Genomic DNA, 26235 nt, shown 5'->3' with positions numbered 1-26235 from the left:
GGTATTTTATTGTCAATAGCCGCGCTGAGTGGGCGGGACTAATAACTCCTGTCCTTCCAATCTGGTCCCACAATGCAAATGTCACCCGGCGCATCCACAAAGGAATAAAGCCATGACAATTTGTGTGTGCGTCTCACAAAAGATATTCTTTTAGTCTGCTACGTTTGGGCGAGTACAATATCTTGTGATTATACAACGGACTGGAGGTCGCGAATTAACAACATACCAGATGCTATGAATATGAATTACGTGCCCCAGCTTTACAGGTAAATCTGACACTCGGGGCTCAGAGAGGTTATAAATGAATAGTAATATATTGCAATTACTAATATTATTGACGAAATTCACTTTTGAAAGTTGACCAACGGTTGAACAGGGGAATTGCTGTTTTGGCTGAATTGCTGATTCTAGCTACAACCCACGCTAACATGTCAGGCTATATAAGCGGATGGTTATGGCGGCAGGTCCAAATGCTAAGTAACGAACTGTGAAATAACGATTGACGCCCGTTTCAAGTAGTTATATGAGAATAAGATATGGTTAACATAAAAATTCTGCCTTCAACTTAATACATATACAGCGAGCTGCTGTTACGAGAAACGGCTAAGCACGGCTAGGTTATGATATATATCAGCAGCTGTTTATTTGTAATGCTTCGTTGTGGAAACTGCAATGTCTTATTCGACGAGTACAAAATTCCGAATCTTCGTCAGGGGCACGTGCGTACGTAGGCCTCCTGCTCGCCAAGCAGCAATGGCAAACTGCGTTTAACTAAGCACAACTAAACATTAATACATAAGTTACTATTTGAAACTATAGGCAGAGTGGTGATCAATATCCTGCTGCGAGGTAGCGGCTTCTGTAGTGTATTGATAACCTGATATACACCACGGGAGGTGTTCATACAATCACACTACAATGTCCATCACATGTCTGTTTACTATATGTGGATACTTGTTACGCAATGACGAGCGGAGCTAATACTTCTGACGTAATAATGAGTCAGTGGCGTTTTAAAACTGACGTTTGTGCTAACGCTAATGTGGTATATTATCTCATTCTTGTTCACGAATATTCAGTTTATGTCATAGTCCTTGTACAAACAAAAAGTAATCGTTCATTCACAAACAAATCGATTAGATATGGGAAGTAGTCGATTACGATTACGATTACTTCGGATTTTTTTCGAATGTAATCGATTGCGATTACGATTACTTCAAAATGCTGTAATCGTCGTAATCGATTACGATTACTAATCGCGATTACCCAATGTCTGCTTGGAATTCAACACATAAAACATGCTTTTGAATGTTGATGAGTGAACTAAAACCATAGGCGGCATCAACTGAATAGGTAATTCGTTTATTTTGAAGCCGTTTCGTTAATATGCTACGATTACCCTGCCTACGTACTTCGCAAGTTGAACCCAGATACAAAATAAAGTCAATGCAGCAAAGTATCAGTCGTAAATAAAGTCACAAGAAACACTCTTTCCATATAGCTTATTTAGTTCATAGCTTCTTTGTTGCCATTGTCACATTACGCATTAGCGGTCTGTGTTTCAAATTGTTATGCGATACCTTTTCAAATCCCTAATTCGTAAAACAAGCCAATCAGTGCTCGCGAATACTATATGAGTCATCGTATCTATCGCTCATAATGGGAAACGGTCATGTCAAAAAATGAAAGCCGAAAGCTGTAATACAAAGAAGATATGGAGCACTAGATATTTGTATACCGGAGTCAGATGTAAACCCACGTGCGTCCTCTTTCTGTTTGTGTCGAGCAGGTCGCCATAAGATTAGCGGTTTAAATTAAAGTCAGTTTTATGACTAGGGCGATTTTTTTACCTGAAAAACGAAATATTTTGACCTAAAAAATCGAAATTTTGACATTTTTGACCTACAAAAAACTTAATTTTGACCAAATTTTGACCTAACGTATCCAAATTAGGTGTTTTCCCACATAATGTTGGACTTTTGCTCCTTATCTTCATTTCTGGTGGGAACTGTCTTACCGTTCGAAGTAGTTGGGCCTGAAAAAATCTTTTTGGACTGAAAAACTTTAAATGGAAATACTTTATTGTACCGAAATCGTACAGTAGTTACATCACGTATTATGGTAGAAATAATTAAAATTTGTTGTAGTACCACAACGAATGATACTTTCCTACATACTCGGCCCACCAACGTATTTTCCATTACTCATTTGGCCCGCGGAGAAAAGTAATTGCCCACCCCTGCACTAGAGGTTTAACCAGAGCAACGATAGATGGCAATGGGCAATTGCTCATCAGCGATGATTGGTCGATGTGTGGTGATTCTAGCTACATATAATTTTTAAAATCATAATCATTGGGAATGATAAGTAACAACATATACATACGTCATATATGAGTACATCATGACTTCTCAAGTATTTTCAATAATATTGCAAACCGAAATGGTTGGATTAAAGATTCAACTGGAAGCATAGTTTATCCAAATACTTGAGTGGCATTGACGTCGACTATTATTTCAAAGATTCCAATTCAGCGTCAATCAGCAAACGCGACTGTGTCGCAATAGTCATATGCTAACGCGTGGCCCAATTTGATCGCCGCACGGGGCAAGTTCAAGATTGTGCAGTGTGCACAATATCTCAGATGCGCTGGTAGATGTCACATTGTTTTGATATCCTCTCTGTTCTTCACAACAGATTATATAAAAATGCTAACCCTCCGGACGAAGCTTTAATTCTTCCACAATTACGAACAATGTAAATTGCAATGTTAATTCAGGAGAATACCAGATACCCTGATTCCGACATAATTGTCTACTTAGAGCGAAATGCTGGTAGCACATTAAAACTTCCATTAATAGTGGTCGCAAACTGAAAAAGTCTGAGAACCACCGTCAGGAGATAGGAATTGCAAGCAATGAACCATCATCCAGTAGAAACTGGATGGAATAAAACACCCCATTGCTCAAGGCTTAGTGCTATATAGTTTCCGTTCTGATTCCATGACTACTAACCCTGAACTATTCGCAAACATCGCTCACTCCAGGGTCTGCTCTTCTGTTACTAGATTTAAATTTAAAATCAGAAAAAGCATTTGCCTTTGAGGAGATTATTATTCACTTACCTCTGGAAGCATGACACCTCGATGACACAGTCAGTTATGCGCAATTGTGCATATGTGCATTGTGCAGTTTAGTACGCTATATATTTCAGCGCAACCGATACACATTTATCTTGAATACCTTGCGACTTCAGGGTCGAACATAATATTCGACTGGCCGGGCTGTCAGAGCGTGTATAGTATAGGCGACTAATATTTTATCTGGCAAGCTTGCTTGTCTTTATTTTAAATAAAATTACAGCATATTTGGTGTATTGCGTGAACTGGGGTGTATAAGTTGTCAGTAAACGTTGAAAGGATATACCACTCCGAAAAAGGTTGATAAGTACTTCTGTACCATGTAGCCTACATTGTACACCAGTATTTTGGAAATGTTTGGTTGAGAAAATTTGCTTCATGACAGTGGCTGTTAACCGGCATTCCGTGGAACATTACCGGGGTTCCTTGAGCAAGCCTCATGGGGGTCCATGGATCTCAAGACACACACTTAACTCACGCAAATTATTTTGATGATACTACCGTCTTAGCCATCATTCGTTGCAGACATCTAGGCCTGATCAGTATAGTTGAATTGTGACCGTTGTGCTGGGAAGTCGTGTGCAGTGCCGTACATAGGGAAGGTGGGGATTTAAAATCGAGGCCCAGTCTTTCTAAATTGTCTATTCTATATTGCATCCAATATTAATAAGCTCATTAGTAATCAAGCAATTGGTATCACGTTTGAGCGTCAACCGAACAATACGATGACACTTTCAAAGTTGAAGGTTCGCGTTTCAGAAATGGTGTATGAAAGGAAGCAGGAGATTTGCAATGAATATTCATTATAATGTAACGTAAAAAGCGGGTTGTTCGGGGGTCGAGTATTTCAAATTCAGCTGTTTTCAGTTTCAGTAAACTAACTTTTATGATTTTGAAAATGTGTCCTTTCCGGATTTCAAAATATAGTAACCCTATTATAATGTTTTCGTTTTGTATGGCAATCATAATTTAATGGTTTTGTTCTGTTACCATCACTCTGTTGATTCACAGTTCATTTTACGCACCAACAATGTATAGTAATGTATTAGAAGATTAGTTATATATGTATTATGGTGGATTTTTTCTACTCTGCGAAAATTTGGGGTTCCGCGACGGCTTGTAGATTAGCGTAAGTATGTTCCACGGGTCAGTAAATGACAAGAACCAATGCTTCATGATAAACAGCAACTAAGAACAATCCGCAACACTTATGTTGGATATTGAATGACTCAGGAATCCTTGCTCAGAATTCTTAAGCTGACTATTAAAACGAAACATTGCATGCAATGCCACAATAGACGGTATATGCATTCCTATAATCGATACTGCTGTCAAGCTCCGATTCGCAGATGGATTTCACTAGTCTGGTAGATCTATTGACTATTCAATGAATCAGAATTCTTCACCAGGAAATAGCTTCCATTAGAGTGTAGTCAGACTGAACTCGCGTCAGCTGTAGATAATCATCTTCAATTTTAGACCGCAATTTAGACTACCGCCTGTGTTGTTGTTGTAGTTGTTGTTTTTGTTGTTAGTATTGTATTATATGGTGTTCGACCACTATGGCCTTTCTTCCGCTTATGTATTCATCTTCTTCTAGAATCTCGATGCATCTATTTCAAAACTATATAATTTAGTCGCGAAATTGCTTATCAAGTACAATGGACAGAAATCTATATTTTAATGAAAGTAGTCCACAGGGTAAGTTACCGCACACAATTTAACTATTATCGCATCTTGATCGTATATCAAAATCGAAATGGAGATTTTTATATTTCACTACACCTTGTTGAGAGAAGCAAGAGAATCAATAATGAAATTATATCTTATTGCTGTATATAGCACATAGCCAAGAGATTTCCTGTGGACTGAATTTACTGGATACAATATTTATTCAGAACCAGAAGGTTATTACGAAACATGCGAGACGGTGATGGAGGCTGGAACTGCTGGGAGTGGCGTCTCAACGAGAAGACTACCAATGCGAAGACTACCAATGGGTAAGACGGTGGTTCCCAAACTTTTTCGGCTGACGGCAAACTAGAAAAATTATAAAACGCTCTCGGCAGACTTACAGGAGAAGAAAAGATGCTTGAACAGTTATTTTCACGTGCCAACGGACTTGATTGAAACTAAGTTGAATTTACTCCAAATATTTGAGCATTTCTGCGTCTATTTCAAAAGGTCTCTGCTTCCGGTTACAACCGTAATCAATTTCAGTCGAAACGGAGAAGCCAGCTCACAGGACCGAAATAGAACTTTGTTTTTTCAGTCAGGCCCCCCTCATAAACGTTGATCTTGAGGCCCCATAGGGTGTTTAAGCTAACTTACCACTTTCCTATACGGATGATTTCATTACATTCCTTCATACAAGCGATTCACACACACACACACACACACACACACACACACACACACTCCTGTCGAAGTGAACGAAGGCCGGTTTTACGCTATTAATGAACGATTCGTATTTACAGGTATAGATATTGGAGGTGATGATTTCGAAAATTTAGGGCACCTAATTCTACATCACCATGTTTATCTGTTCATGCTGTACGGTCAAGACTATTCATGAGCCGAAATGTCGGTGCCATAAAGTCCCGAACCAGCAAGTTTTGCAGAATAAAGGATTTTGAAGCTGAGTGTCAAAACTCCTGCATTTAACAAAAATAACGGACTCTTTTCGTAAATCAATGAGCTGTTCTTCTGCTAACGGATTGCGTCATTCAATGCTTTCAAATGGATTACAATACCTAAGGTTGTTAAGAGCAATTTCTGGGAAGTATTGTTGCAGTTTGAACTATGTGCTCAAGATTTGAGTTAGAGGATTTACTGTTTATGATTCGATTCATTGACATATTCAACAAATCTTCTCCAAAACTCCAAAAATTCGCGGCACACCTGAGAATCTGTGACGGCACACTCAGGCATACACATTACACAGTAACACAATGTCTAATTTTGCGCTCCAAGCCGAATGAATGTCAAGGAAAACTGGCTCACGAAATATTGTGAGCATGAGAACGTGGCGCTTATGGGAGCAAAAAAACTACGTTTAGAGGATGGGAACGTCTATTTGCTCGTCTAATCGTGATAAGATAAAGTACTTGGCCTATTGAATAGGAAACTGTAACATTTAGAAATAATTCGCGACCCACGAATGGAAAACACTGTAATGATTCATAATGAGCATTGTCAGTCTGGTGCAAAATGACCAATGACCATAGATGTTGAAAATACCAAGAAATTGAAAATACCAACGAGTAAACTGCTGACTGTAAGATTTGACAATTTGATGAATAAACGAAGAACAAAGGTCATTCCTCTACGCCCTTTTAACCGTTACGAGGTGGGCGTATCATATATGATATGGCATGTCTCCGACACCGATTTCTCCATGTTGACACGCCCTTGACATCGGGTACTACGTTTTTTGAAAAGCTAAGACTTTTCCGATGTATTTGGTACCTTACTCAAAAATTTTGGTTCACAAAAATAACGGAAAATATATAAAAAATATGAAAAAATGGTTATCACCTAAAATTTCCAGATATTTTCCGAGTGGAAAGTATTGTCAGAAAATCTGCCAGAACATCAGAAGTCGACATGTATGGTATTCTGTGTAAATTTTCACCGTTTCAAACATCAAAACCTGTTCAGTAGAGTTTTCTGAGGGATATTTGTTAATTTTAGTCACGCTTCAGTGATTTTCACGATCTAGGTCAAGTCCAAGTGCAAATTCAGACGGCATAGGAGTCATAAACTTGTTCACTATGCCTGCAAATGGTTATATATGACAAAAGAAAGCAAATTGCTCTGTTTTATGCCATAAACCGGACAGTAGAGGTCCGATTGAGTCTTTATCATGAACTTGACATTGATGACCACTCACTAACCACGCCCATTTGTAAATTTTATATCCATCTTTCGATATCTGACGAACAGCGCGGTTTACAACCATGGTTGACGGCTTGTTTGAAACCAGGCAACAGTGGCTACGCACTGAAGCATCATATTTCTATCTCTGACGCCATCCTGAGGGTCAGACTTGAAAGAAAATTGAGAGAGAGAGATATTTTTTTGGAGAAAAATGTTGTATATTCAAACTTATTAAAAAACCTTAGACATGTCATGGGGTGTCGATCAAGGGTGGAATCGGTTGGTGGCTATACTCTGCCCACTTTTACACTGGAACGGTCCAGATTCAAGTCTTGTTGGGGTCACGATGAGAATTTGAAAAGTGATGGTGAATTCTGCAAAATATGTCCCCACCTCGTAAGGGATTTAATGTTCTAGCCGAAGTTCTGATGGCGCTGATGGCAAGGAAAAAGACCTACACCTTCGGACAGACCTTAACATCACGGCCCAATTGCCCGGGTGATGAGCTTTTGTTAAGTTATCACAAGCTGGTCCCGTCCTCGTCGTGCTAGAAGTCGGTAGCTACGGAATAAAAATATAGAAACTTGGCCAGGTGTAAATGACCATAGTAGTCGACAAACACCATAAGTAGGCTACCTCATCAACAAAACAACAGCAATCATGAGCTGGCGATCGATCGCCCGGTTTGGTTCTTGGAAATATCTCGTTGCGCAGCGTATAGGCCACTTATTGACGATTCTCCTCCCCTACACGTCGTTTTGCTTACATCATCCTTACAAAAAAGACCAAGGAAAGGATGAAAATTATAGGAATTGAATGAAAAGTGGAGTAAGAGGTAAATAAGGAAGATTAGGATAGAACACTGTTACACCGGGCATAGGGCTAGGGCAGTGGTTCTCGACCGGTGTGCCGTGACACACCAGTGTGCCATTTATGTCTCACAAGGGTGCCGCGAGAGATTTATTAGAAATTTTGAAATTATGCTTAAAATAACTCCAGTCCATAGCAAACGATCATTCATCAAAGACGGGCTCGATGTGAAGTTTGTAAATATGATAAATCAAAATTGCTGCCATGGCCGCGATCAATATCCCCTACGAATTCGCTTTATCCGACATATAGCCTACCATCAAGGTTAAATTCGGTTTTACACTTTGCTATGATGGAACGGAGGACGAATTGCCAAAACGGAGGACATTTAGGCGTCAAAGGGGGACATCTTGAAAAACATGAAAGAGGAGGACAAGTCCTCCTAAAGGAGTTCGTATGGCAACCCTATCTAAACGGAAATTTCCGTCGTGGAGGCTTTGCAACCTCGATTGGTCGTATCACAGAAAACTGAACATGTAGTAGACAGAGCTACTCCGCCATAAATGACAACCACATATCTCTAAAGTCCCGATCAATCTACAGCAGTGATTCTTAACCTTGGCGATTTTGAAGGTGGCGCACAGCGTGTGAAAATCAAAGAAGAAAGCACCGTATATCACTTTTGAGAGTGGGAGCCTCTTGTAGCCTACATAAATAGGTTTTGAAGCTGTGCGCACGAAATGAATAACTAGATATACTTGTATTTGAGATCTACAAAATTATATCGTCAGAATATTTCTTCATCGTATCATAAAGGATGATATTATTTAGCGTTGTGGTTCACAACCTCACATGAACGTTATATAATATGAGTTGCTTGGTTTGGAATACATTCATGTTAAAATTAATAACTGGGTACGGTACTAAATTCAATGCGAGCAGATATATGCATCCCATTAGCAGTTGACTTACTTATAGTTACACAAAGAACTAACACAAAATCCAATAACATTCATTCCCCGTATTGCGAATCGCAGATGTAAATGGGGGATGGTTCGAACCACAGGGTATGAGACCGTACCCGATTGTTGTTCTAACAACCTTGGTTTGACCCTGAATATACCACACACAATTATTATATGGTTTATTATAGTCGAATGGTCCTCGAGCGCGATTTAAGCGCGAAATATTCACTATACCAAAGTTCCTAAAAGACCGACTAGACTATGACCTCCTACCGGGACCAAAACTGCTGCAACGCAAACCCCCAATCGGCGAGTTGGAAGCGTGCTCTAAATTGTTTCGATGAATGATCATAAATTACACCTCCTGTTTTGATGACTCCCCCAGAGAAGATTACGCATAATTATAGAAAGATAGGCATTTTGGCGCCGGCCATTACCACGCCACGATACACGAAGACATACGAAGTTCAATATGGGACTCCGAGAAGTATGTTAAAAAGATCGTCAGCGAGACAACCTTAGAAGAGGATTGCCTTTAATGTTGACCGTAAACCTCCATGTATATAAATCTAATTGTCCATGTGTGCTTAATCGCTCGTACCGAATTTTCATGTCGTCGCAATCTGCACCCACAGGACAAATAACATCCCTCAGAGAAAATTATTTGCCAGTGAAGACATATCAATTTTGAATCGTGTGTTACTTTAGTTTAATGAGTTTATGCATTTCAATATCTCTCAACTGTATAGCGGACTAGAGGTAACAAAATAACAACATGTAACGAATTAATTGTACCAACGGGCACGCCCGAATATGTTCAATTATTAATTACGTAGCCTTCATTTTCCAATACAACAACTCACTCAGCGCTACTGGTAGCTCTGATTACGCGGGCTGAGAGGATAAAATGTTTATAGCGACATATAAATGCAATTACCACATATTCATTCATGCATTATAGAAAATTTTGGTGTTAAGGGCGACCAGGCCACACAAACTTTGCTGACTATCGACATCACGCGACGGGGTACTTGGGGTCGAAGCCCCCAGAAGTTTGATTTATCACGCTTTGGGTGCGCAAGACAATCGTTTCTTTAGGGGGCCGATGAAGTGCTGTTACGGCCCTCCTTCTTACTCATTGCCTTTATTAAAGTCCTTACAATATGAGTTGGGGGGCGCTGGAGGAAAAAAGGTTAAGAACCACTGATCTACAGCATCATCGCCACGTGTAAATGAAATAAGAAAGGTTGAAAATGCCAAAGTAACTTTAATATGATGTAGATTATGATGTATATTATTTGTCGTCGCGTAAAAGGTACATATATATCTGAACTGTCACATTTACCATCATTCTATGGCGTCATATTGAGTGATACACGACTCCAAATTTAATACTCGATTCCGCGTCAAATCACTCGGACACTCGATATTACCAAGCTCTACTTTTTGCAAAGCTATAACCACTCATCGTTTCCGCAATTTCTGCTGAAAAGGTTGTTATACCACGCACTATATATATCCCTTATGATATTTTGCAGTCTCAACATCCCTATTGTGTGCTATACGCCTAGTTGCGCGGGTCACAATGACAATAAACCACACACTTGCTGAATTGACACATGACATAATACCAGGACACACACACGTCACATTTCGAGTGCTATACAGAGGTCAATTCGGTGAACATATCTATCAGCCAAGTCGTGACTGTGTTCTACAAACTAAAGATAAACTTATAATACAGTATATTATTTAAATACTTGGTAAATCGATAATAAAGAAACGTACTTTGACATTCCGGGTATGAGCGTGAGCTGCGATTTAACACAATTATGCCACATTTTCGTTCTCGCATGGATATGGTCGGCCTTGACACTAAGGATGGTGTGAACTTGAGGTGCACGTTCGCGTTATGTTTGTGATCCTCGGAAATTTAGAGGTTCACGTTCAAAAACGAACCTTGGTAGGTTCTGCACTGTGAACCTTTTTCATATATTACGATTTTTATGGTTAATATAATATCTTTGGTTGAAATACTTTGTATTTCAACTTCAGGCCACTTTACGCATGGCGCTGGCACCATAAAAAATTAACACTAAACGAGTATGCAGCTTACCAATCTGAAATATTATACTTGCTTTGTCACATAAGTTTGCTCGAAATATACAGCTTTCCCTTTGTGAATATTTCATGACTCTCTGCAGTGAGCTTGACCCGAAATTCCACAACACCAAGTGCGATACATCGTTGTCTAATGTGAAAGATCGCGCAGGCGTACGGGATCCATCTATATTTGATATGTTTATTGTACGATAAAAACAAATGCGTGCGACTGGGGTGCTGGCTACTGTATAACTTGTTCATGGGACAATCGAATATAGAAAGTATATAAAGTATAGAAACCCGTTATACACTCTGCTCAATATCAATATAGCAATAATCCGACGCCGAATACATTGTCCTGTCTGGCATAGACCGTTTTGGCGTAGGCTTATATTCCCTTGCAAGTCAGCATGTAGGCTACTTCAACATTGTGAAATAATGGGCCTGAGTGGTCGCTAGCGTGTACAATGTAGGCTACATTACTATATCACTTCACTGAAATGAAGTGTTGGAATTAGCAATAAGGTGTCACGTGACGTCATAAGTTCACGTTCGCGTTCACAGAGAACCTTTTTTTCTTTTAGACAACTCACCAATTTCCCCAAAGTGGAATTTGAAAACATTAACATTTAGAACAACCAGACTTCCACGAAACGATATTGTGATAGTGACTTTCCTCTCTCGTATCCCAGTTAGGTCGGTGTGCATGTCTCGGGCGTAATTTGGGGTCTTGTACATTACTGAACACCAGGGTTGTAATGACTCGAGTCACGACTCGACTCGAGTCAGACTCGAGTCACGATTTTTGGATGACTCGACTCGACTCGAGTCATTTTCTCAAAATACGGAAATGACTCGACTCGACTCGAGTCAATCTGTGTATTGACTCGACTTGAACTCGGGTCATTGCGCATGACTCGAAGCAAGTCATTGACTCGAGATTCAGACGGCAAAGACCGACATTTCATTGTAATTTCGAAGCCGACACACTATTGGGATTTCGTTTGTTGGTACTGGTGCTGGAAAATGCGACCTGAAACTGCTAAAAGTGAGGAAAATTGATATATTATAAATGCGAACCATTCAATATCACCAAACAGAGTTAAAAAAATGGGTTTAGGAAGACTTTAACGGGAAACTGAGCAGTCAACACAATGACTTGGACTCGATCCTCTGCTCGATGACTTGGGCTCGGACTTGACTCGGTGGGAATTGAAAATGACTCGACTTGACTCGAGTCAAAAATATAAAAGTGAGATTGACTTGTGACTCGGAGCCTTGTGACTTGGTTACAACCCTGCTGAACACAGCGTAGGTTAGGATTCCTGTTCATACAAAGTCGTTGTTGCCAGCTTGCAATTGTGGTGCCAAGATAGTACCGAATTGTAGATTCAGGTCATAATTATAGTATGCTTAAAAAGAAAATGCATACTTGACAAGAAGGAGTTAGTTTAGTTTGAAGTATAAGATTCTTGTCTTTCTGTAGATGCCGGGAAGGTGGAAAGTAAATCCGCAGAACGTCATTCGCAAAAATTCAAAGTGATAATTAGCTGCGTCCTAGCTCTCAATGTCGTTTCACTCGTCGCAATGTATGTAATGTTCTTTCAGTCGGGAGGAATCTGGCAGGCCCGTATGCTGGCTCGTAAGTTTTATCATATCTTACCTTGGCGTATCTATTGACCACAGTTGGATAACTGGAAAATCTTCAGCTTTTCCACATTAGCTGATAGAATTTGAATTATACAAAAAAGTATTTTCTAGAATATATTAGAATTAAAATTACTGAATTTGCGGAAACTTGGAAATTGAATTATATTGAAAATTAGTAAGAAGCAAAAATCATGTTCAGTTCGATCAACTTGAAGTTTATTATCATTATCATGAGAATGACAAATTTCTATACACCACTAGCGGCTTGTTTTGTACGCTACAGCTCTGTAGCATTTTCAGCGAAACAACCGGAAATTAGATTACAATTAAAATTAGATCACAGAAACATTCCCGGAATTAGATGAGTCTTAGATTATCGGCATTTCACTTTAATTGTATAATTGAACTATTTGAATTAGCTGGTTGTCCAAGTCTGCAGCTGACCAGCAGTGGATGCACCCAATGGTAAATTACAACGTTGAAAACGTCAACAAAAGTAAGGTATTCAAGCCCCTTTTACCAGTGTTGGGATGAATCGAGTCATGACTTAACTCGAGTCAGACTCGAGTCACCTTTTCCGTATGACCTGACTCGACTCGAGTCACCTTTTCCGTATGACCTGACTCGACTCGAGTCACTTTTCTAAAATGACTTGACTTGACTCGGCGTATCAGAAATGTGGATTGACTCGTGACTCGGAGAAAAATTCACGAGTCAATTTCGAGTCATCAAGTAATCGGTGTCGATAAAAATCACTGTATCTTACATATATTCGGATTGTTCGCGAAACGCTGGTGTAACCCGTGAGAGCGACCAATCACTCAATGATCGTGCGTTTTAGTGAGCCTCCATTGTTCCCTCACAAATAAATCTTTTCACTTCAAAGCTTACAGCTTACGTTGCCGTAAACTAGTATAGTAAAGTAATTTAATAGCAAAATGTGTATTTCTGTACTCTGTTCTTACCTTAACCAAACATATTCTTATTGAAATTGAATTCGAATATTGTATATTATAGTCCTCAACCATTGGCACAGGTTTGAATTGTATCATATCAACTTGTAAATGGATAATGTATTGAATCTTCGCTATTCTCTAGTTTGGCTGGTAACTATAAACTGAGGCTATGCAATTACTCACGTAGGTTAGAAATTATACGTATATGTGAGCGATACAGCGCCTTCTTGCGTGTATATTTAACTCTATATTCGTTCATCGGCTCAAAATCAATGACCACTCAATCTGTATTTCAGACACCTATCAAAATGCAATGACGTAATCATGCCTTATACTTCCAAAAGGCAACTTGACTTGAATTGTCACTTGACTCGTGACTTGACTTGACTTGACTTGACTCGAGTCATCTCCAAAATTGGCGTGACTTGACTTGACTCGAGTCACCTTCGAAAATCGATTGACTTGACTTGACTCGAGTCAAAATGTGCAATGACTCGAAATGACTCGTGACTCGAAGGTAGTGACTTGATCCCAACACTGCCTTTTACGCCTGACAGAAAGCAACATCCAACCAGAAAATCCCCACAAAATCGTGACCGGAAAATATCGTCACTTAATGCACGGAAAAATCAATGCCATCAGTACAGGAGCCCGTGGCTCACCCGCCATTGCCTTGTGATCATCTTCGAGGGCTGCGACAGGCTTGTAACAAAATTCACAAGGTTTCGAGTCACAAGTCAATTTGACCTTTATAGTTTTGACTCTAGTTAAGTCTAATTTTTTCAATTCACTATACATGAGTCAAAACCGAGTCCAAATCGGCTCCACTCATAATATTGGTGAGACTCGAGTCCAAGTCCATTGTTCAGTTTCGATTGTCAATATTGTTCAGCCAACTTTCTCACAGCTCTTCCTGGTTGATATATAATGCCTTACATTTATTATATGCTAATTTCATTACTATCAACCGTTTCTGACGTATATTTAAGTAAGCTATATTTACTGATAGACGAAATACCAATAATGTGGTATTTTTCGAAGTTACCGAAATCGCTCAATTGGCATTCCGAGTCTCGAGTCCCCAGACGTCCAGACTTGACTCGAATCATTACCATCCAGGCTCCGGAGACCAAATTGAGAAGCAAAGCTGCGAAACGATATCTTACAGATTTAAATTCCGTTGTCAGCTTGCCTAAGCTGAATGATTCCCAATTAAATTCGTACGATTCGCGTTTTAAAGTTTTCACTGTTTTATTTATCTTGCAGAATCTGGAGATAATATGGGGAAATCGTGTCTCGAGCTTCGTGACATGGGTTACACAGAATCGGGCATTTACACAATTCGACCGTCAGAGAGATCCTCATCAGCGCAAGTAAAATATAGCAGAATTCCTAATATGCTTTGTTGCGTTCAAATTCTTCTGAGAACGGTGCATATACAGGACGAGCTGCCAATATGAAACCAATGTATTTGATTACAGCTAGACAAAACACGAGCAGATAACGGAACACAGGGTATAAATACAACGCAAGGCACACGTGGGAATAATGATTGGCGGTAATTACTGATCCTATACAATTAAGTATCAAACGATGCCAACGTAAATACATGAACATAACATATTTGACCGTGTTTGACTTTCAACCATGATCACGCCCTACATTCCAAATATTATCTCCTATGCTGCAATACGTAGCTTTGGTCCTCTAGAGCAGTGGTTCCCAAACGGTGGGGAATTCAATGGTTTCTGGTGGGAAATAGCCGCATTTGTTCAAAATTATATACAGGACAGTCTACATAAGTACATATTCACGGAGACACATGCGCAATTACCGTTACCAGTTAACTACTCGAATGTATGCATCGTAAATTATATTGCGTGTTGTTCACAAAACCTCATTTTTACTCTGGATGGCCAATGATGGCGTCGCAAACGCATCCAACACGACTAATTTGACGTGAAATAACGCTTTCGCGAAATTTTGAGCGTTACTGGTATCGGTTCACAACACGTTTCATGTTGCAGTTATAGGCGATTGTCTTGCGTACTGGTCTTGTGTAGACAAACCAGCAAATATATGCTCTGTGATGAGAAAAGTGTTGGGTAGTGGGGAACAGGACCGTAACTGCTGCAGCCCAAACTCCCCAATTGAGGCGGGGGCGAGCTCGAAGGGGCCCAAAATTATTTCATGAATCAAAATAAATTGCAGAGTATTATTTAGAAATTTATGCCACTTTTTCAAAAATGCCTAATATCTTGATTATTGGGTACCCTATCCCCATAAACATACGTAGAATTTATGAAAATACACTTTCTACGTCGGCCATTACTGCGCCACGACGCACCAAGACATATGAAGTTATAGGCCATGTAACATGCGACTCCGAGAAGTTTGCCAGAACGATCAGCAGCGAGAAGACCTTGGCCAAGAAGGAATACCCTTGTATTGACCGAAAACTTCGATATATATACTACCTACATATAAGTTTAATTGTCCATAGGCGGCTAATTGGCTGGCGCCGAATGTTCCTGTCCTGGCGATCTGAACCCCACAGGATAAATGCCATCTCACAGGTAAAAATTATTTGCCAGCAAAGCAATACCAATTTGAAATCGTGTGTTCCTTTTAGTTTTGGCGATTTCCATATCTTTTGACATAGCAGATATAGGAGGTCACGAAATAACAGAATGTAACGAAGTCAATATACCAACGGGTTGCCCGAAGATATTTAATTCTTATTAGGGGTCCTACCTTTTCCAACACACCTCACTCAGCTCTACCGGTAAATCTGATTACGTGAGCAGAGCGGGGATAAAAATTGATCGCAAATATAAGCAATTCCCGATCATATTGACCGATTCAAACATGAATTATAAAAAAATTTCGCGCTTTACGCGTTTAGTCGATAAAAGGCGGCGCATTAAACAGTATACAAATGCTGATGATAGGTAGAGGGAAAAAGCGTACAGGCTAAGGGAGGCCGAGGTGGAAGCCCCCCACAAGTTGGGTTTATCACCCTGTGGGGGCCAAGACCAACTTTGGGGGAGGCTGACGAAGTGTTGTTACGGTCCTGGTGGGGAATGGAGGCTCGGAATAAATCTGAAGTGGGGAATGAAGAAAAAAGGTTGGGAACCACTGCTCTAGAGTCTAGCCCACTGGTTCTCAATCTTTTCCACCTCGCGGACCAGTAAAATTTTAAAAACATTTTGGCGGACCGGTGGACCTTCGAAAATTGAACTAAACCCAAAGTGTATATGCCGCCGTTTTCTTCCAAGTATGTTAACAGAGAGTGACATTTCGAAGGTTTTGTTCGTGATTAAATATGCTCATGATGGCATCCATCGATTTTACGGTATTGTGTCTGCTGAATCACGTACAATTGCCTTACCTAGCCTAGACAAATGTGTTTCAGCCGAGAGTCGATTACTGTCCGTCGAAGGCCGTGGATTACCGACCACAGCAACTCTATTAATATTCTTCTCCTCGACGATATTGAGAGAATAAGCGTTACGGAGTCGGACCAAGCACCATGTCGTGCTACGTTACTCATTTATCACCACCACCAGACGTAGGCCTACCAGTGTTGGAATCAAGTCACTACCTTCGAGTCACGAGTCGTCTCGAGTCATTGTACATTTTAACTCGAGTCAAGTCAACTCAATCGATTTTTGAAGGTGACTCGAGTCAAGTCAAGTCACTCGTTTTTTGGATGTGACTCGAGAAGTCAAGTCAAGTGAAGTCGAGTCACGAGTCAAGTCACAATTCAAGTCAAATTGAATTTTCGAAGTATCAGTGACGATCCAAAGACATTACATTTTGCTAGCTGTGTGAAAGACAGAATAATATGCCATTTATCTTACATCAAATAACTAATATAAAGTTCAATATGCATGCAAGAAGGCGTCTATCACGCACACGTAGAACCGCAAATAAAATACGCAACTAACTATATAGCTGTGCTACAGTCGGATATTATATCAGCCAATAGGATCGAATAGATGGAAGCCTCGAGAAGTTGTAACAAATTGATATGGATTTGAATCATACAAGAGGGTTGGTAAAGGTGATCACTGTGCAATGTTAGCACTGAGCCGTCTAAGAAACATAGGTACGTTAATTGCTATTGTTTTCTTCAGAACCTCAGAAATTTAGAGGTTCACGTTCACAAACGAACCTTGGTAGGTTATGCACTGTGACACTTTTTCATATATTAAGATTTTCACTTCATTACAACATCTTTCGTTGACATTTATTGCATTTCAGCTACGGGTAACCTATGCATGGCGCTGGCAGCATAAAGAAAACTCAGCAACTCAGCAACTCAACTAAACGACTATGAACCTTGACAATCTCTAAAATTATATTTGTTTTGTTACGAAAGTTTGCTCGAAATATCAAGCTTTCCGTTTGTGAATATTTAGCGACTCTCTACTGTGCGTTTCACCCGCAATCACACAACATCATGGGCGAATGTAGTATGCAAATGATGCTTATTCAACCAATCAATGAAATTGATGTCATTGTCGGAAGAAAAAAAATCCAGCAGGCGTACGGGCTCTATCTTGACATGTGTTTATTGTATCATAAGAACCAACTCCGTGCGATAGGGGTGTTGGCTACTGGTGTATGTATAACTTGTTATTGGGGTAATATCGGTAGCAAGTATGAAAACCCATTTTGCACTCTGCTCAATATCAACGTAGCAATACTAAGACGCCGTATTCATTGTCCGGTCTGGTCTCCGAGACCGTGAAGGCGTAAGTTTATATTACCTTGCAAGTCCTCGTCGAAATTGTTGGCAAAACGACAGAAGATATCGCTTTTAAGGGATTTATTTTATCACGTGATTGCCCTAGTCTAGTTGATACATCTGATCAAGTTTAAAACGTCGATATGTAGGCTACTTCAGCATTGTGGCATTATGTGGCCCGAGGCGTCGCTAGGTATCGTGCACATTAATATAGGCTATCACATTACTGTTTACTGAGATGTAGGGTTGGAAATAGCGATATGACGTCCCGTGACGTCATGACGCTCACGTTCGCGTTCACACAGAACCTTTAAAAAAGGTTCGCGTTCACACGAACCCGAACCTTTCAGAGGTTCACACCATCCCTAATACCAGCACTAAATTATGACCCACATCAGCATTCCAAACATGCAAAATCCGATTGCCTAAAAGTCATAATTTAGGGTGGGAAGGGCGCCTTAAACATTTGATAAAGACTCACATTCCATCTTGCACTGCAACCGGGAGAATTTAACATTGTTAAAAAGTAATGATGAAATTTACAGACGGTAAGGTATTGCAAGATCGATGAAAATCATTATTAGCATAAAGTATAGGCCTAATAGTTATAATCCGATATATATTTTTATTGACTACATCAGTTATTTCCATACTTAACCAGTTTAAGCTACTCCAGCATTTATCATTGAGAACGTACGAAAACTGTTAACTTCACTTAACGCCTTCTGCTAGTACAAATCTCTCGTATCTGGTGTAGTCACCTATTGCCGTTTAAGGTATATTGCGATATGGAATCTGCTGGTGGTGGATGGACTCTTGTGGCGAGCATACACGAAAACAAAATTCTTAACCAATGTGGTGTGGAGAGCAGGTGGTCAAGCGGTAAAGGTGTCACCGTCGGAAAAACATATAAAGGTGCAGGTGATGAATAGATGACAAATATGATATCAATAACTCAATGCGTAATTAGGATCTGAAAGCTGGGAAAACTACAAAACCTTTGGGACGGTGGAAGGTTCCTCGAGTGATGAATACAAAAGTTTGGCATATTTCAAAGTTCAGGTGATGCTATAGGACAGCGGTCGGTAAATCTTTTTGCTCTATGGACCCGTTTCAAAATGAGACTTTATTTGCGTTCCGGTCTTCAAAAACACAAATGTATAATATTGGCTGTAGCTTCTCCCTACAAATACCACTTAACCACGTCAGAGAAAATATGAAATTCAAGACTTGATCTTTAACCATTTATCTAAACTTTCTGGATTTTTCTCCATCACCACAAATTTACAATTGCTGAAATCTATTTCAGGCCTCTGATGTGATGATATGGCACGTTCCGAACGATGTTGCGATTGAAAAGGCCGCGACAGATGCTCCTCTAAAATATTACACCGACTCGGGATTTCTGAGGAAATATGGAGGAACACTGCAATCGTTGTATAAGGAGTATTATACACTACATACAGGTGCCAGGCTAATTCAATGTCATACAATAATACAACGGAAATGTGCATTGCATATTTTAGTATAGTAGGGTGCTCTATTGAAACAGCGATTAGACTAGAGCTAGAAAATGCATAGTATGGGCCCGTAATATTTTTGGGTTGCTTGGCGCGCGATTGCGACTTAGTGCGAGACATGCTATTGGACTGCAAAACCAACCCTGGCCCGCGACGTGTATCACAAATTGCCCCAAGTAGGAAAGATTTCAGCATGAGTAGCCTGGCCGCAACATTCGGGACTGCTGATGACTACAAAAAAGGTTATAACTTGAAAACTGGCAGTATGACAAGACAAATCAGGACCGTAAGTAAAAATAAAAGCATATGATGATGGATCGTATCCAAGGTGCGCTCATATGTCTATGGTTCATTGTTGGGAACGAATCACAATCATTAACTCACAATTCATATTAAGTCATTGCACATTTTGACTCGAGTCGAGTCAAGTCGAATTTTCGACGTAAGCGACAGGAGTGTCAACATAATATCCACCACCGCAGCCTCCAATTGGGAATTCGAACTGGAATTCTATTTACTATGAATAAACACCTATTTTCGGCACTAATTTGAAATAATCCTCTGAATGAGTCACTTGCAGTGTTTCCCTAGTTATGTTCATGTCGGGTGGCTGAACAATTCTTACAATTGTTCTTTCGTTGTCTGCTGTAAACGAGGCAGCTCTAAGCACAGTCATTTTTTTCAGAGTGTAACACCATAGTGTCCTATATGGTGTCGACACAAGCAAATCTCACGGCTCAGTGAAATTGTATCACGTCACAATTTCCATTTGGCTACAGGCAATTTGACGGTCATTTTTGACCGGTTTGCCGAGCATTAAATTTGGTAAAACGGGTATCAATCGAAAGCTGACTCTGCACTGATGACGAAAATATAAATTTTATTCCGCTTGCGGCCCTGGAACCCCCACAATCAGCCTCGAATTTTTCATTGTTATGGAGGTTGGCATTGAGACGCAACAATGCTTTTGGGACCTTTTCCTCTTGAGCTACTCTCTCGTTTGGTCAGACAGCATTGTTGCGTCCCAATGCCAATCTCCATAACAATGAAAAATCCGAGGCTGATTGTGGGAATTACAGGGCCACGAGCGGAATAAAATTTATATTTTCGTAATTAGTGCAGAGTCAGCTTTCGATTGATACCCGTTTCACCAAATTTAATGCTCGGCAAGACGGTCAAAAATGACCGTCAAATTGCCTGTAGCCAAATGGAAATTGTGACGTGATACAATTTCACTGAGCCGTGAGATTTGCTTGTGTCGACACCATATAGGACACTATGGTAACACCATTTTTTCCCTTGGTTCTAATTGATATTTCTTGATCTCTCTCACCCAGAGACTTCCAAAAATCATATATATTGATTTATATACATTGATTTTGTGGTTGAGAGAGTAATATTTTGAATTTGCTAGTATGTGCAATATTGTGCATGGTTTTACCGATTTACCCTATAGGAAATGGCTATTCACCAAACTGTCTTTGAACCCTGTAAGTCAGTCTTTAATCGCTTGGCATCGACTAAGAAGTTATATTCTATCAATGTATTTACTTTATATTCTGACGCGTTAGTCGTAGGCTATCGATTGCTTTCTCGCGAAGCAAATTACAGCCAACTTTTTACTATTTTACTGTCTGGCAAAGGGTTAATTCTGAGTCTGCATGATAATAGGCAACGAATTAGAATTTTTGTTACTAAAATCAAATCACGAAGGACAGGCATTTGGTACATGGAAATTTGCATATAAATGTATCAACTGCTGTATCCGAATCAATACCAACATTTAATGTTAAATGTAAAATAAATGAATATTTCTGGCTAAAACAGTTCAAGTATAAAATATGTGGAAAATGGGATATTTTGCGAGATTTTCTTTTATACTCTACATCAGTTTTCCGCATCAAATCCCAGACATAATTTCCAATCGTGCTTTCGTTTATTGCCCATTTGAAAATCTTTCATGTCTTGATGAAATCGCTCTCTCCTTTTTGTTCTGACTCGTCCAAGTGAGCATCAAGCACAGGTACTTTCATGGACATTCTGCGTCCTATGCTTTCATACGACTTTATTGTACGAGCTCGGCATAGTTATCTTCCTTGTTATTGACCAAGAACCCATTCACTACATCTGCAAAGCTATCCCAAGCCTTCTTTTCATCATCATTTAGCATTTGGATAAAATCATTCGACTTGAGAATCTTTTCAATTTGTGGGCCAATAAATACACCAGCTTATACTTTAACTTCTGATAGTAAAGAAAACAAGTTATGGACAAACTGGAATGCGTCACCACCTTTATCATAAATTTTGCAAATTGCTTTTTAAGGCGAAGTTTTATGTGAAGGGAAGGCATAAGCAATTCGATCGAGTTTTCTTTGCGACAACAACAAATTCGTTTCGTTTAGGTCATATTTGCTTTTTGTCATGTTCTGTGGTAGACCTACTATCCCAAAGGCAAAGGTGGTAAGGATACTTGGTGAACCCCCATTGTATACCCATCACAAACGCTGCCGCTTTAAAGTCTCCAATTACTTTATAGTTATATTGATCGTACTTTAAAATATCCATCAAAGCCTGAACATGACAAAACGGCAAATATTGCGGAGTATATTAACATTTAAAAGTCATCAACATCCATGTTAGATGCTCTTTAGTCATGTCTTTGATATCTTTTCTCAACATATTGCGAATTTAGAATTTCATTATCTAAACCACAATAACATAGTTTATATGAAATAAAGTTGATTTTCAACACTAACTGGTCCCAAGCCACAGGGAAAAATTAATTACAACCTGATAACAAAAATAATAATTATTGTTACATTGTGAATCAGTGCCCAGCATTTACGTCTATTTCTTTGTAGATGAGAAAGTTGGAGGCATGGCAAGCTTGATTTCGGCATACAATCATTCGCAATCTTACATTCTCTCACTCATTCCTTCATTCTACAACTACACATACGATTTCATCGGGCCGGTACAGAATAACATCAAAGATGGGGGAAATGACATGTTTGATGGAGGAAATCAGGTTTGTTCGAAATCAGGGTTGTAACTTAGTCATAGGATTCCGAGTCACAATCAAGCTTACTTTTATAGTTTAACCCAAGTCAAATCGAGTCATTTTCAATTCAGCACCGAATCAAGTCCGAGCTCAAGTCAAAGTGCAAAGGGCTGAGGCCAAGTCAATCATATAGGCTGCATTATTTTTTGAAACCCATACGACATTTACACGAGGGCGAGTACATTGTACCATACTTGTGGGACAAAACAGATTATTTTTAGAAACGCTCGCCAACTCCATCTTTATACAAATGTATGTACATCACCATGTGTATATTTAGTAGGATTGATGGATATTACCCTGTATTCTTGAACCATGCTTATTTAATTCTTCATGAATCCATATTGATTGTTTCTACTTCTATTTTCATTTTCGTAAGGATTAGTACTGTTCATAACAATGTACATGCAGCATGCACCAGCGCAACTTTTTACTTTACACAATGATGCATTCGTAATTTCATTAAATTACCAATTGATTGATTGAGCCAACGGACTTCGCTGACTACCAACGTCCTACATGTAGTGTAGGCCCTATTATGTTCGTGATGTTGTGTGATTGTGGTCCAATGGCCGCAGAGTGCATTAAATATTCACAAACGGAGACCTGAATATTTCATTCAAACTTATTTGACACAGCAAATTAATTTTTTGAAATTGGCAAGGTGCATTTCAGTTTAGTGCTGAATTTCAGTAGATGCTGCCAGCGCCATGCAGATATGAGTGATCCAACGTTGAAACAGAAATCATTTGAACCAAAAAAGTAGAAATTACCTCGAGTCAAGTCGCTTAAAAATTGCGTTTATTTCACAGCTTTCTTATCAAATCGGGAACGGCACACCAATAACGGTTACATATAACAAAGTTTATGTATGGTATGATATCAGGTATGATATGTATCAAAGGTATGATATCGGCATCTGGAAATGATGACTTTCACACAATTACAGTATATATAGTTATATAATCTATACTCTATAGCCTACTATAGATTCTATAGTATAGATGAGGGGCGGGAAACAGGGATCGGGCCCGCGACGGGATTTTGTCCGGCCTGCGGACAGTTTGCCGTCTTACACGATAATGTGGCCCGAGGCCCCAGTCTGCCGAGATTCCCCACTACTTGCTTAAACGTCAAATTTTAGTGACTGTATGTTATTATATGCGTGTGTGCGCAGCGTGCGAGAGTAGAGCTTTATGCGTAAGTTCGTCGTAGCGCGAAGGCTTGCATCATCGGCATTTACCATGTACTCAATCCTAATGAATTGATGTAGCGGCAAATTTGGGGTACCGGGCCTGTCGTTCGCCAGGAAATCTTAATTATGGATTGCACCGTGTGTTAATTGATCAGAGAGAAGCAGATATGGCGCCGGATGTATGACAATACTGTTCTCAAATTCACATTGTATTCGTCATTATCGGCGAGAGATGGCTTCGAAATGACATTGCTGTCGTTAAAATATATTCATTAAATACGATTTATTCCTTGTATATGTGGATAAATGGGCAAATAATGTATCGATTCAGCAATCTGGCCCGTCAAGTATTTAATTTTCCTATATCCGACCCACCGACATGAGAAGTTGCCCGCCCCTGGTATAGATGATCGACTGCGGTCGTCGTGGTAGTAACTTATGTGCCCATGTAGAGATGTACTCGAACCATAAAGCTATTATTGTCGTTGTGGTTAGGCGCACGCCCACACTGCTCCACATTGCGCGAACAGTCCATATCGAGAATTTCAACATTTGGTCAAACTGACACTGTTTCAGACGCTAATGGAATGTCTACCCAGATTAGGACAACTCGGAAATTCTAGTCGTCTAATTAAACTGATTAGAACGAAATGCCGGTGATCTAATTCTCATCAACTTCGTGACGTGTTTCTATGGTTTAATTTTATTTCTTGACTAATTTATGTTTTTCCTGGAAATCCTACTGGAGAACTTCATCGTGCGAAACGAGCCAAGCCTGTACGCGTACATTGTACAATGTGCAATTGTGCATGCGTATTCCATCGTCGTGCTTATGACAATGAACTCCGATTTGGTATGAGGTGATCATTAAAAGCTGAAAATTTTCTATTTTTCCAACTCTGTGTATACCAACCAACGGGATATGGTTTTACAATACAATCTGTGCGGATGCAAATTCCTAGGACGACGACAATAGCAACAACAATCTTTCAGATATAGGCCACTACTCTCAGTCAGTTGGGCATCATACGATAGCAAACTCGCTCATCACTGTCATATTATCTCAGGAAGTAGGCTACCCTACAGTCGACTGTGGTTAATTCGGACTCTTTGATTCCCCGTACCTTTTGGCCGAATTAGGCGGAAAATCAATTGTTCGTTACATGGCCATGTGTTAGGGCAGACAGCGCATTGGAAATCTTGGTATGTTGCGTATCTGCGCCATAATGCAGTAATAGGCCTTTTGCAGGACTTCGATCACGTGACTAGATACGCATAGCAACCACAAATTGGTTAGCAAGCTACTTTCTCGCGCACCTGCTTCAGTGCTAAATATCGCGTAGTGTACTGTTGATTTCTGGTTGTAAACGTTTCGGAAATTTATTGTAGAAGTCATAAGAGATTTACCTATGCTAGATGTCAATCCTGTACAAAGCACATAGAATGATATTGTCAGAATTACGCAGAAATCCGTCTATAACGTAGCCGTATTTCGGATACAGTATATTATCGTTTTCGGGCTGTAAACGTTTTATATAAAACGCAAGTGTCATGGAAATGCGCAAGGATTCAAATATGTTGGATGTCTTTGATTCATGAACTATGTAAACTCCTTGCGTCAAAATGATCGACATTGTAGCCGTTATTTGGTAGTTAACTATGATTTTATGACACAAAATTCGACATTGCAGGACATTGACTGCGTGATATTTATTGCAGCATTAAGTTAGGTGTGGATAGTATACTATACTATAGTTGTATTGTAGTGGTAGTTGGTAATCATTGCAGCATTTTGATGATTGATATCGATTGCAATATATATAGGATACTGCTATTTTTAAGCCTAGAGACAATGACTGCCAGTACGTTGATGTGTTATGAATTCATGCAATGTGCTACATACCATATATATATTAAACATCCTATGCTATTGTATGGCTTCTCAGTTAAACAATTCAAAATATTTAGACCTCTACACCTATATTACAAGTTATTGATCAATCTGTCATGCTGCCAAGTGCCACTACCTGAAGAAAAATGATCATCAGCTCCAATTGAGGGTGCAACAAACTGTCCCGAGGCCTGGATTACTAGATTGATTGCCTGGATTGGATTACTTCACTCTATGGCACAGTGCAAATATCTTGAGTTTCAAGACATGGCTATACCACATGTATACGAATTAATGATCTGATGGATTAT

General features: G+C 39.6%; 2 protein-coding genes across 2 annotated transcripts in view; one reads left to right on the top strand and one right to left on the bottom strand.

The window, feature by feature from the left end:
- LOC145442888 (ribosome maturation protein SBDS-like) overlaps positions 1-26235 on the bottom strand; it is a 397416-nt gene that overhangs the window by 294786 nt on the left and 76395 nt on the right. The window lies entirely within an intron of this gene.
- Positions 4761-19187, top strand: LOC145443513 (intelectin-1-like). The gene is made up of 5 exons (XM_080321471.1): positions 4761-4840; positions 5038-5139; positions 12383-12538; positions 14769-14875; positions 19032-19187. Exons 1-5 carry the CDS (start codon positions 4801-4803, stop codon positions 19185-19187), a joined length of 561 nt encoding a protein of 186 aa, XP_080177597.1. The 5' UTR covers positions 4761-4800.

Source organism: Botryllus schlosseri, chromosome 7 (genome assembly GCF_051294905.1).
Source record: "Botryllus schlosseri isolate E-star chromosome 7, Bs_hap1, whole genome shotgun sequence".
Lineage (NCBI taxonomy): Eukaryota > Metazoa > Chordata > Ascidiacea > Stolidobranchia > Styelidae > Botryllus > Botryllus schlosseri.
The sequence above is the reverse complement of the archived record's forward strand: the minus strand, read 5'-3'. Positions and strand labels throughout refer to the sequence as shown.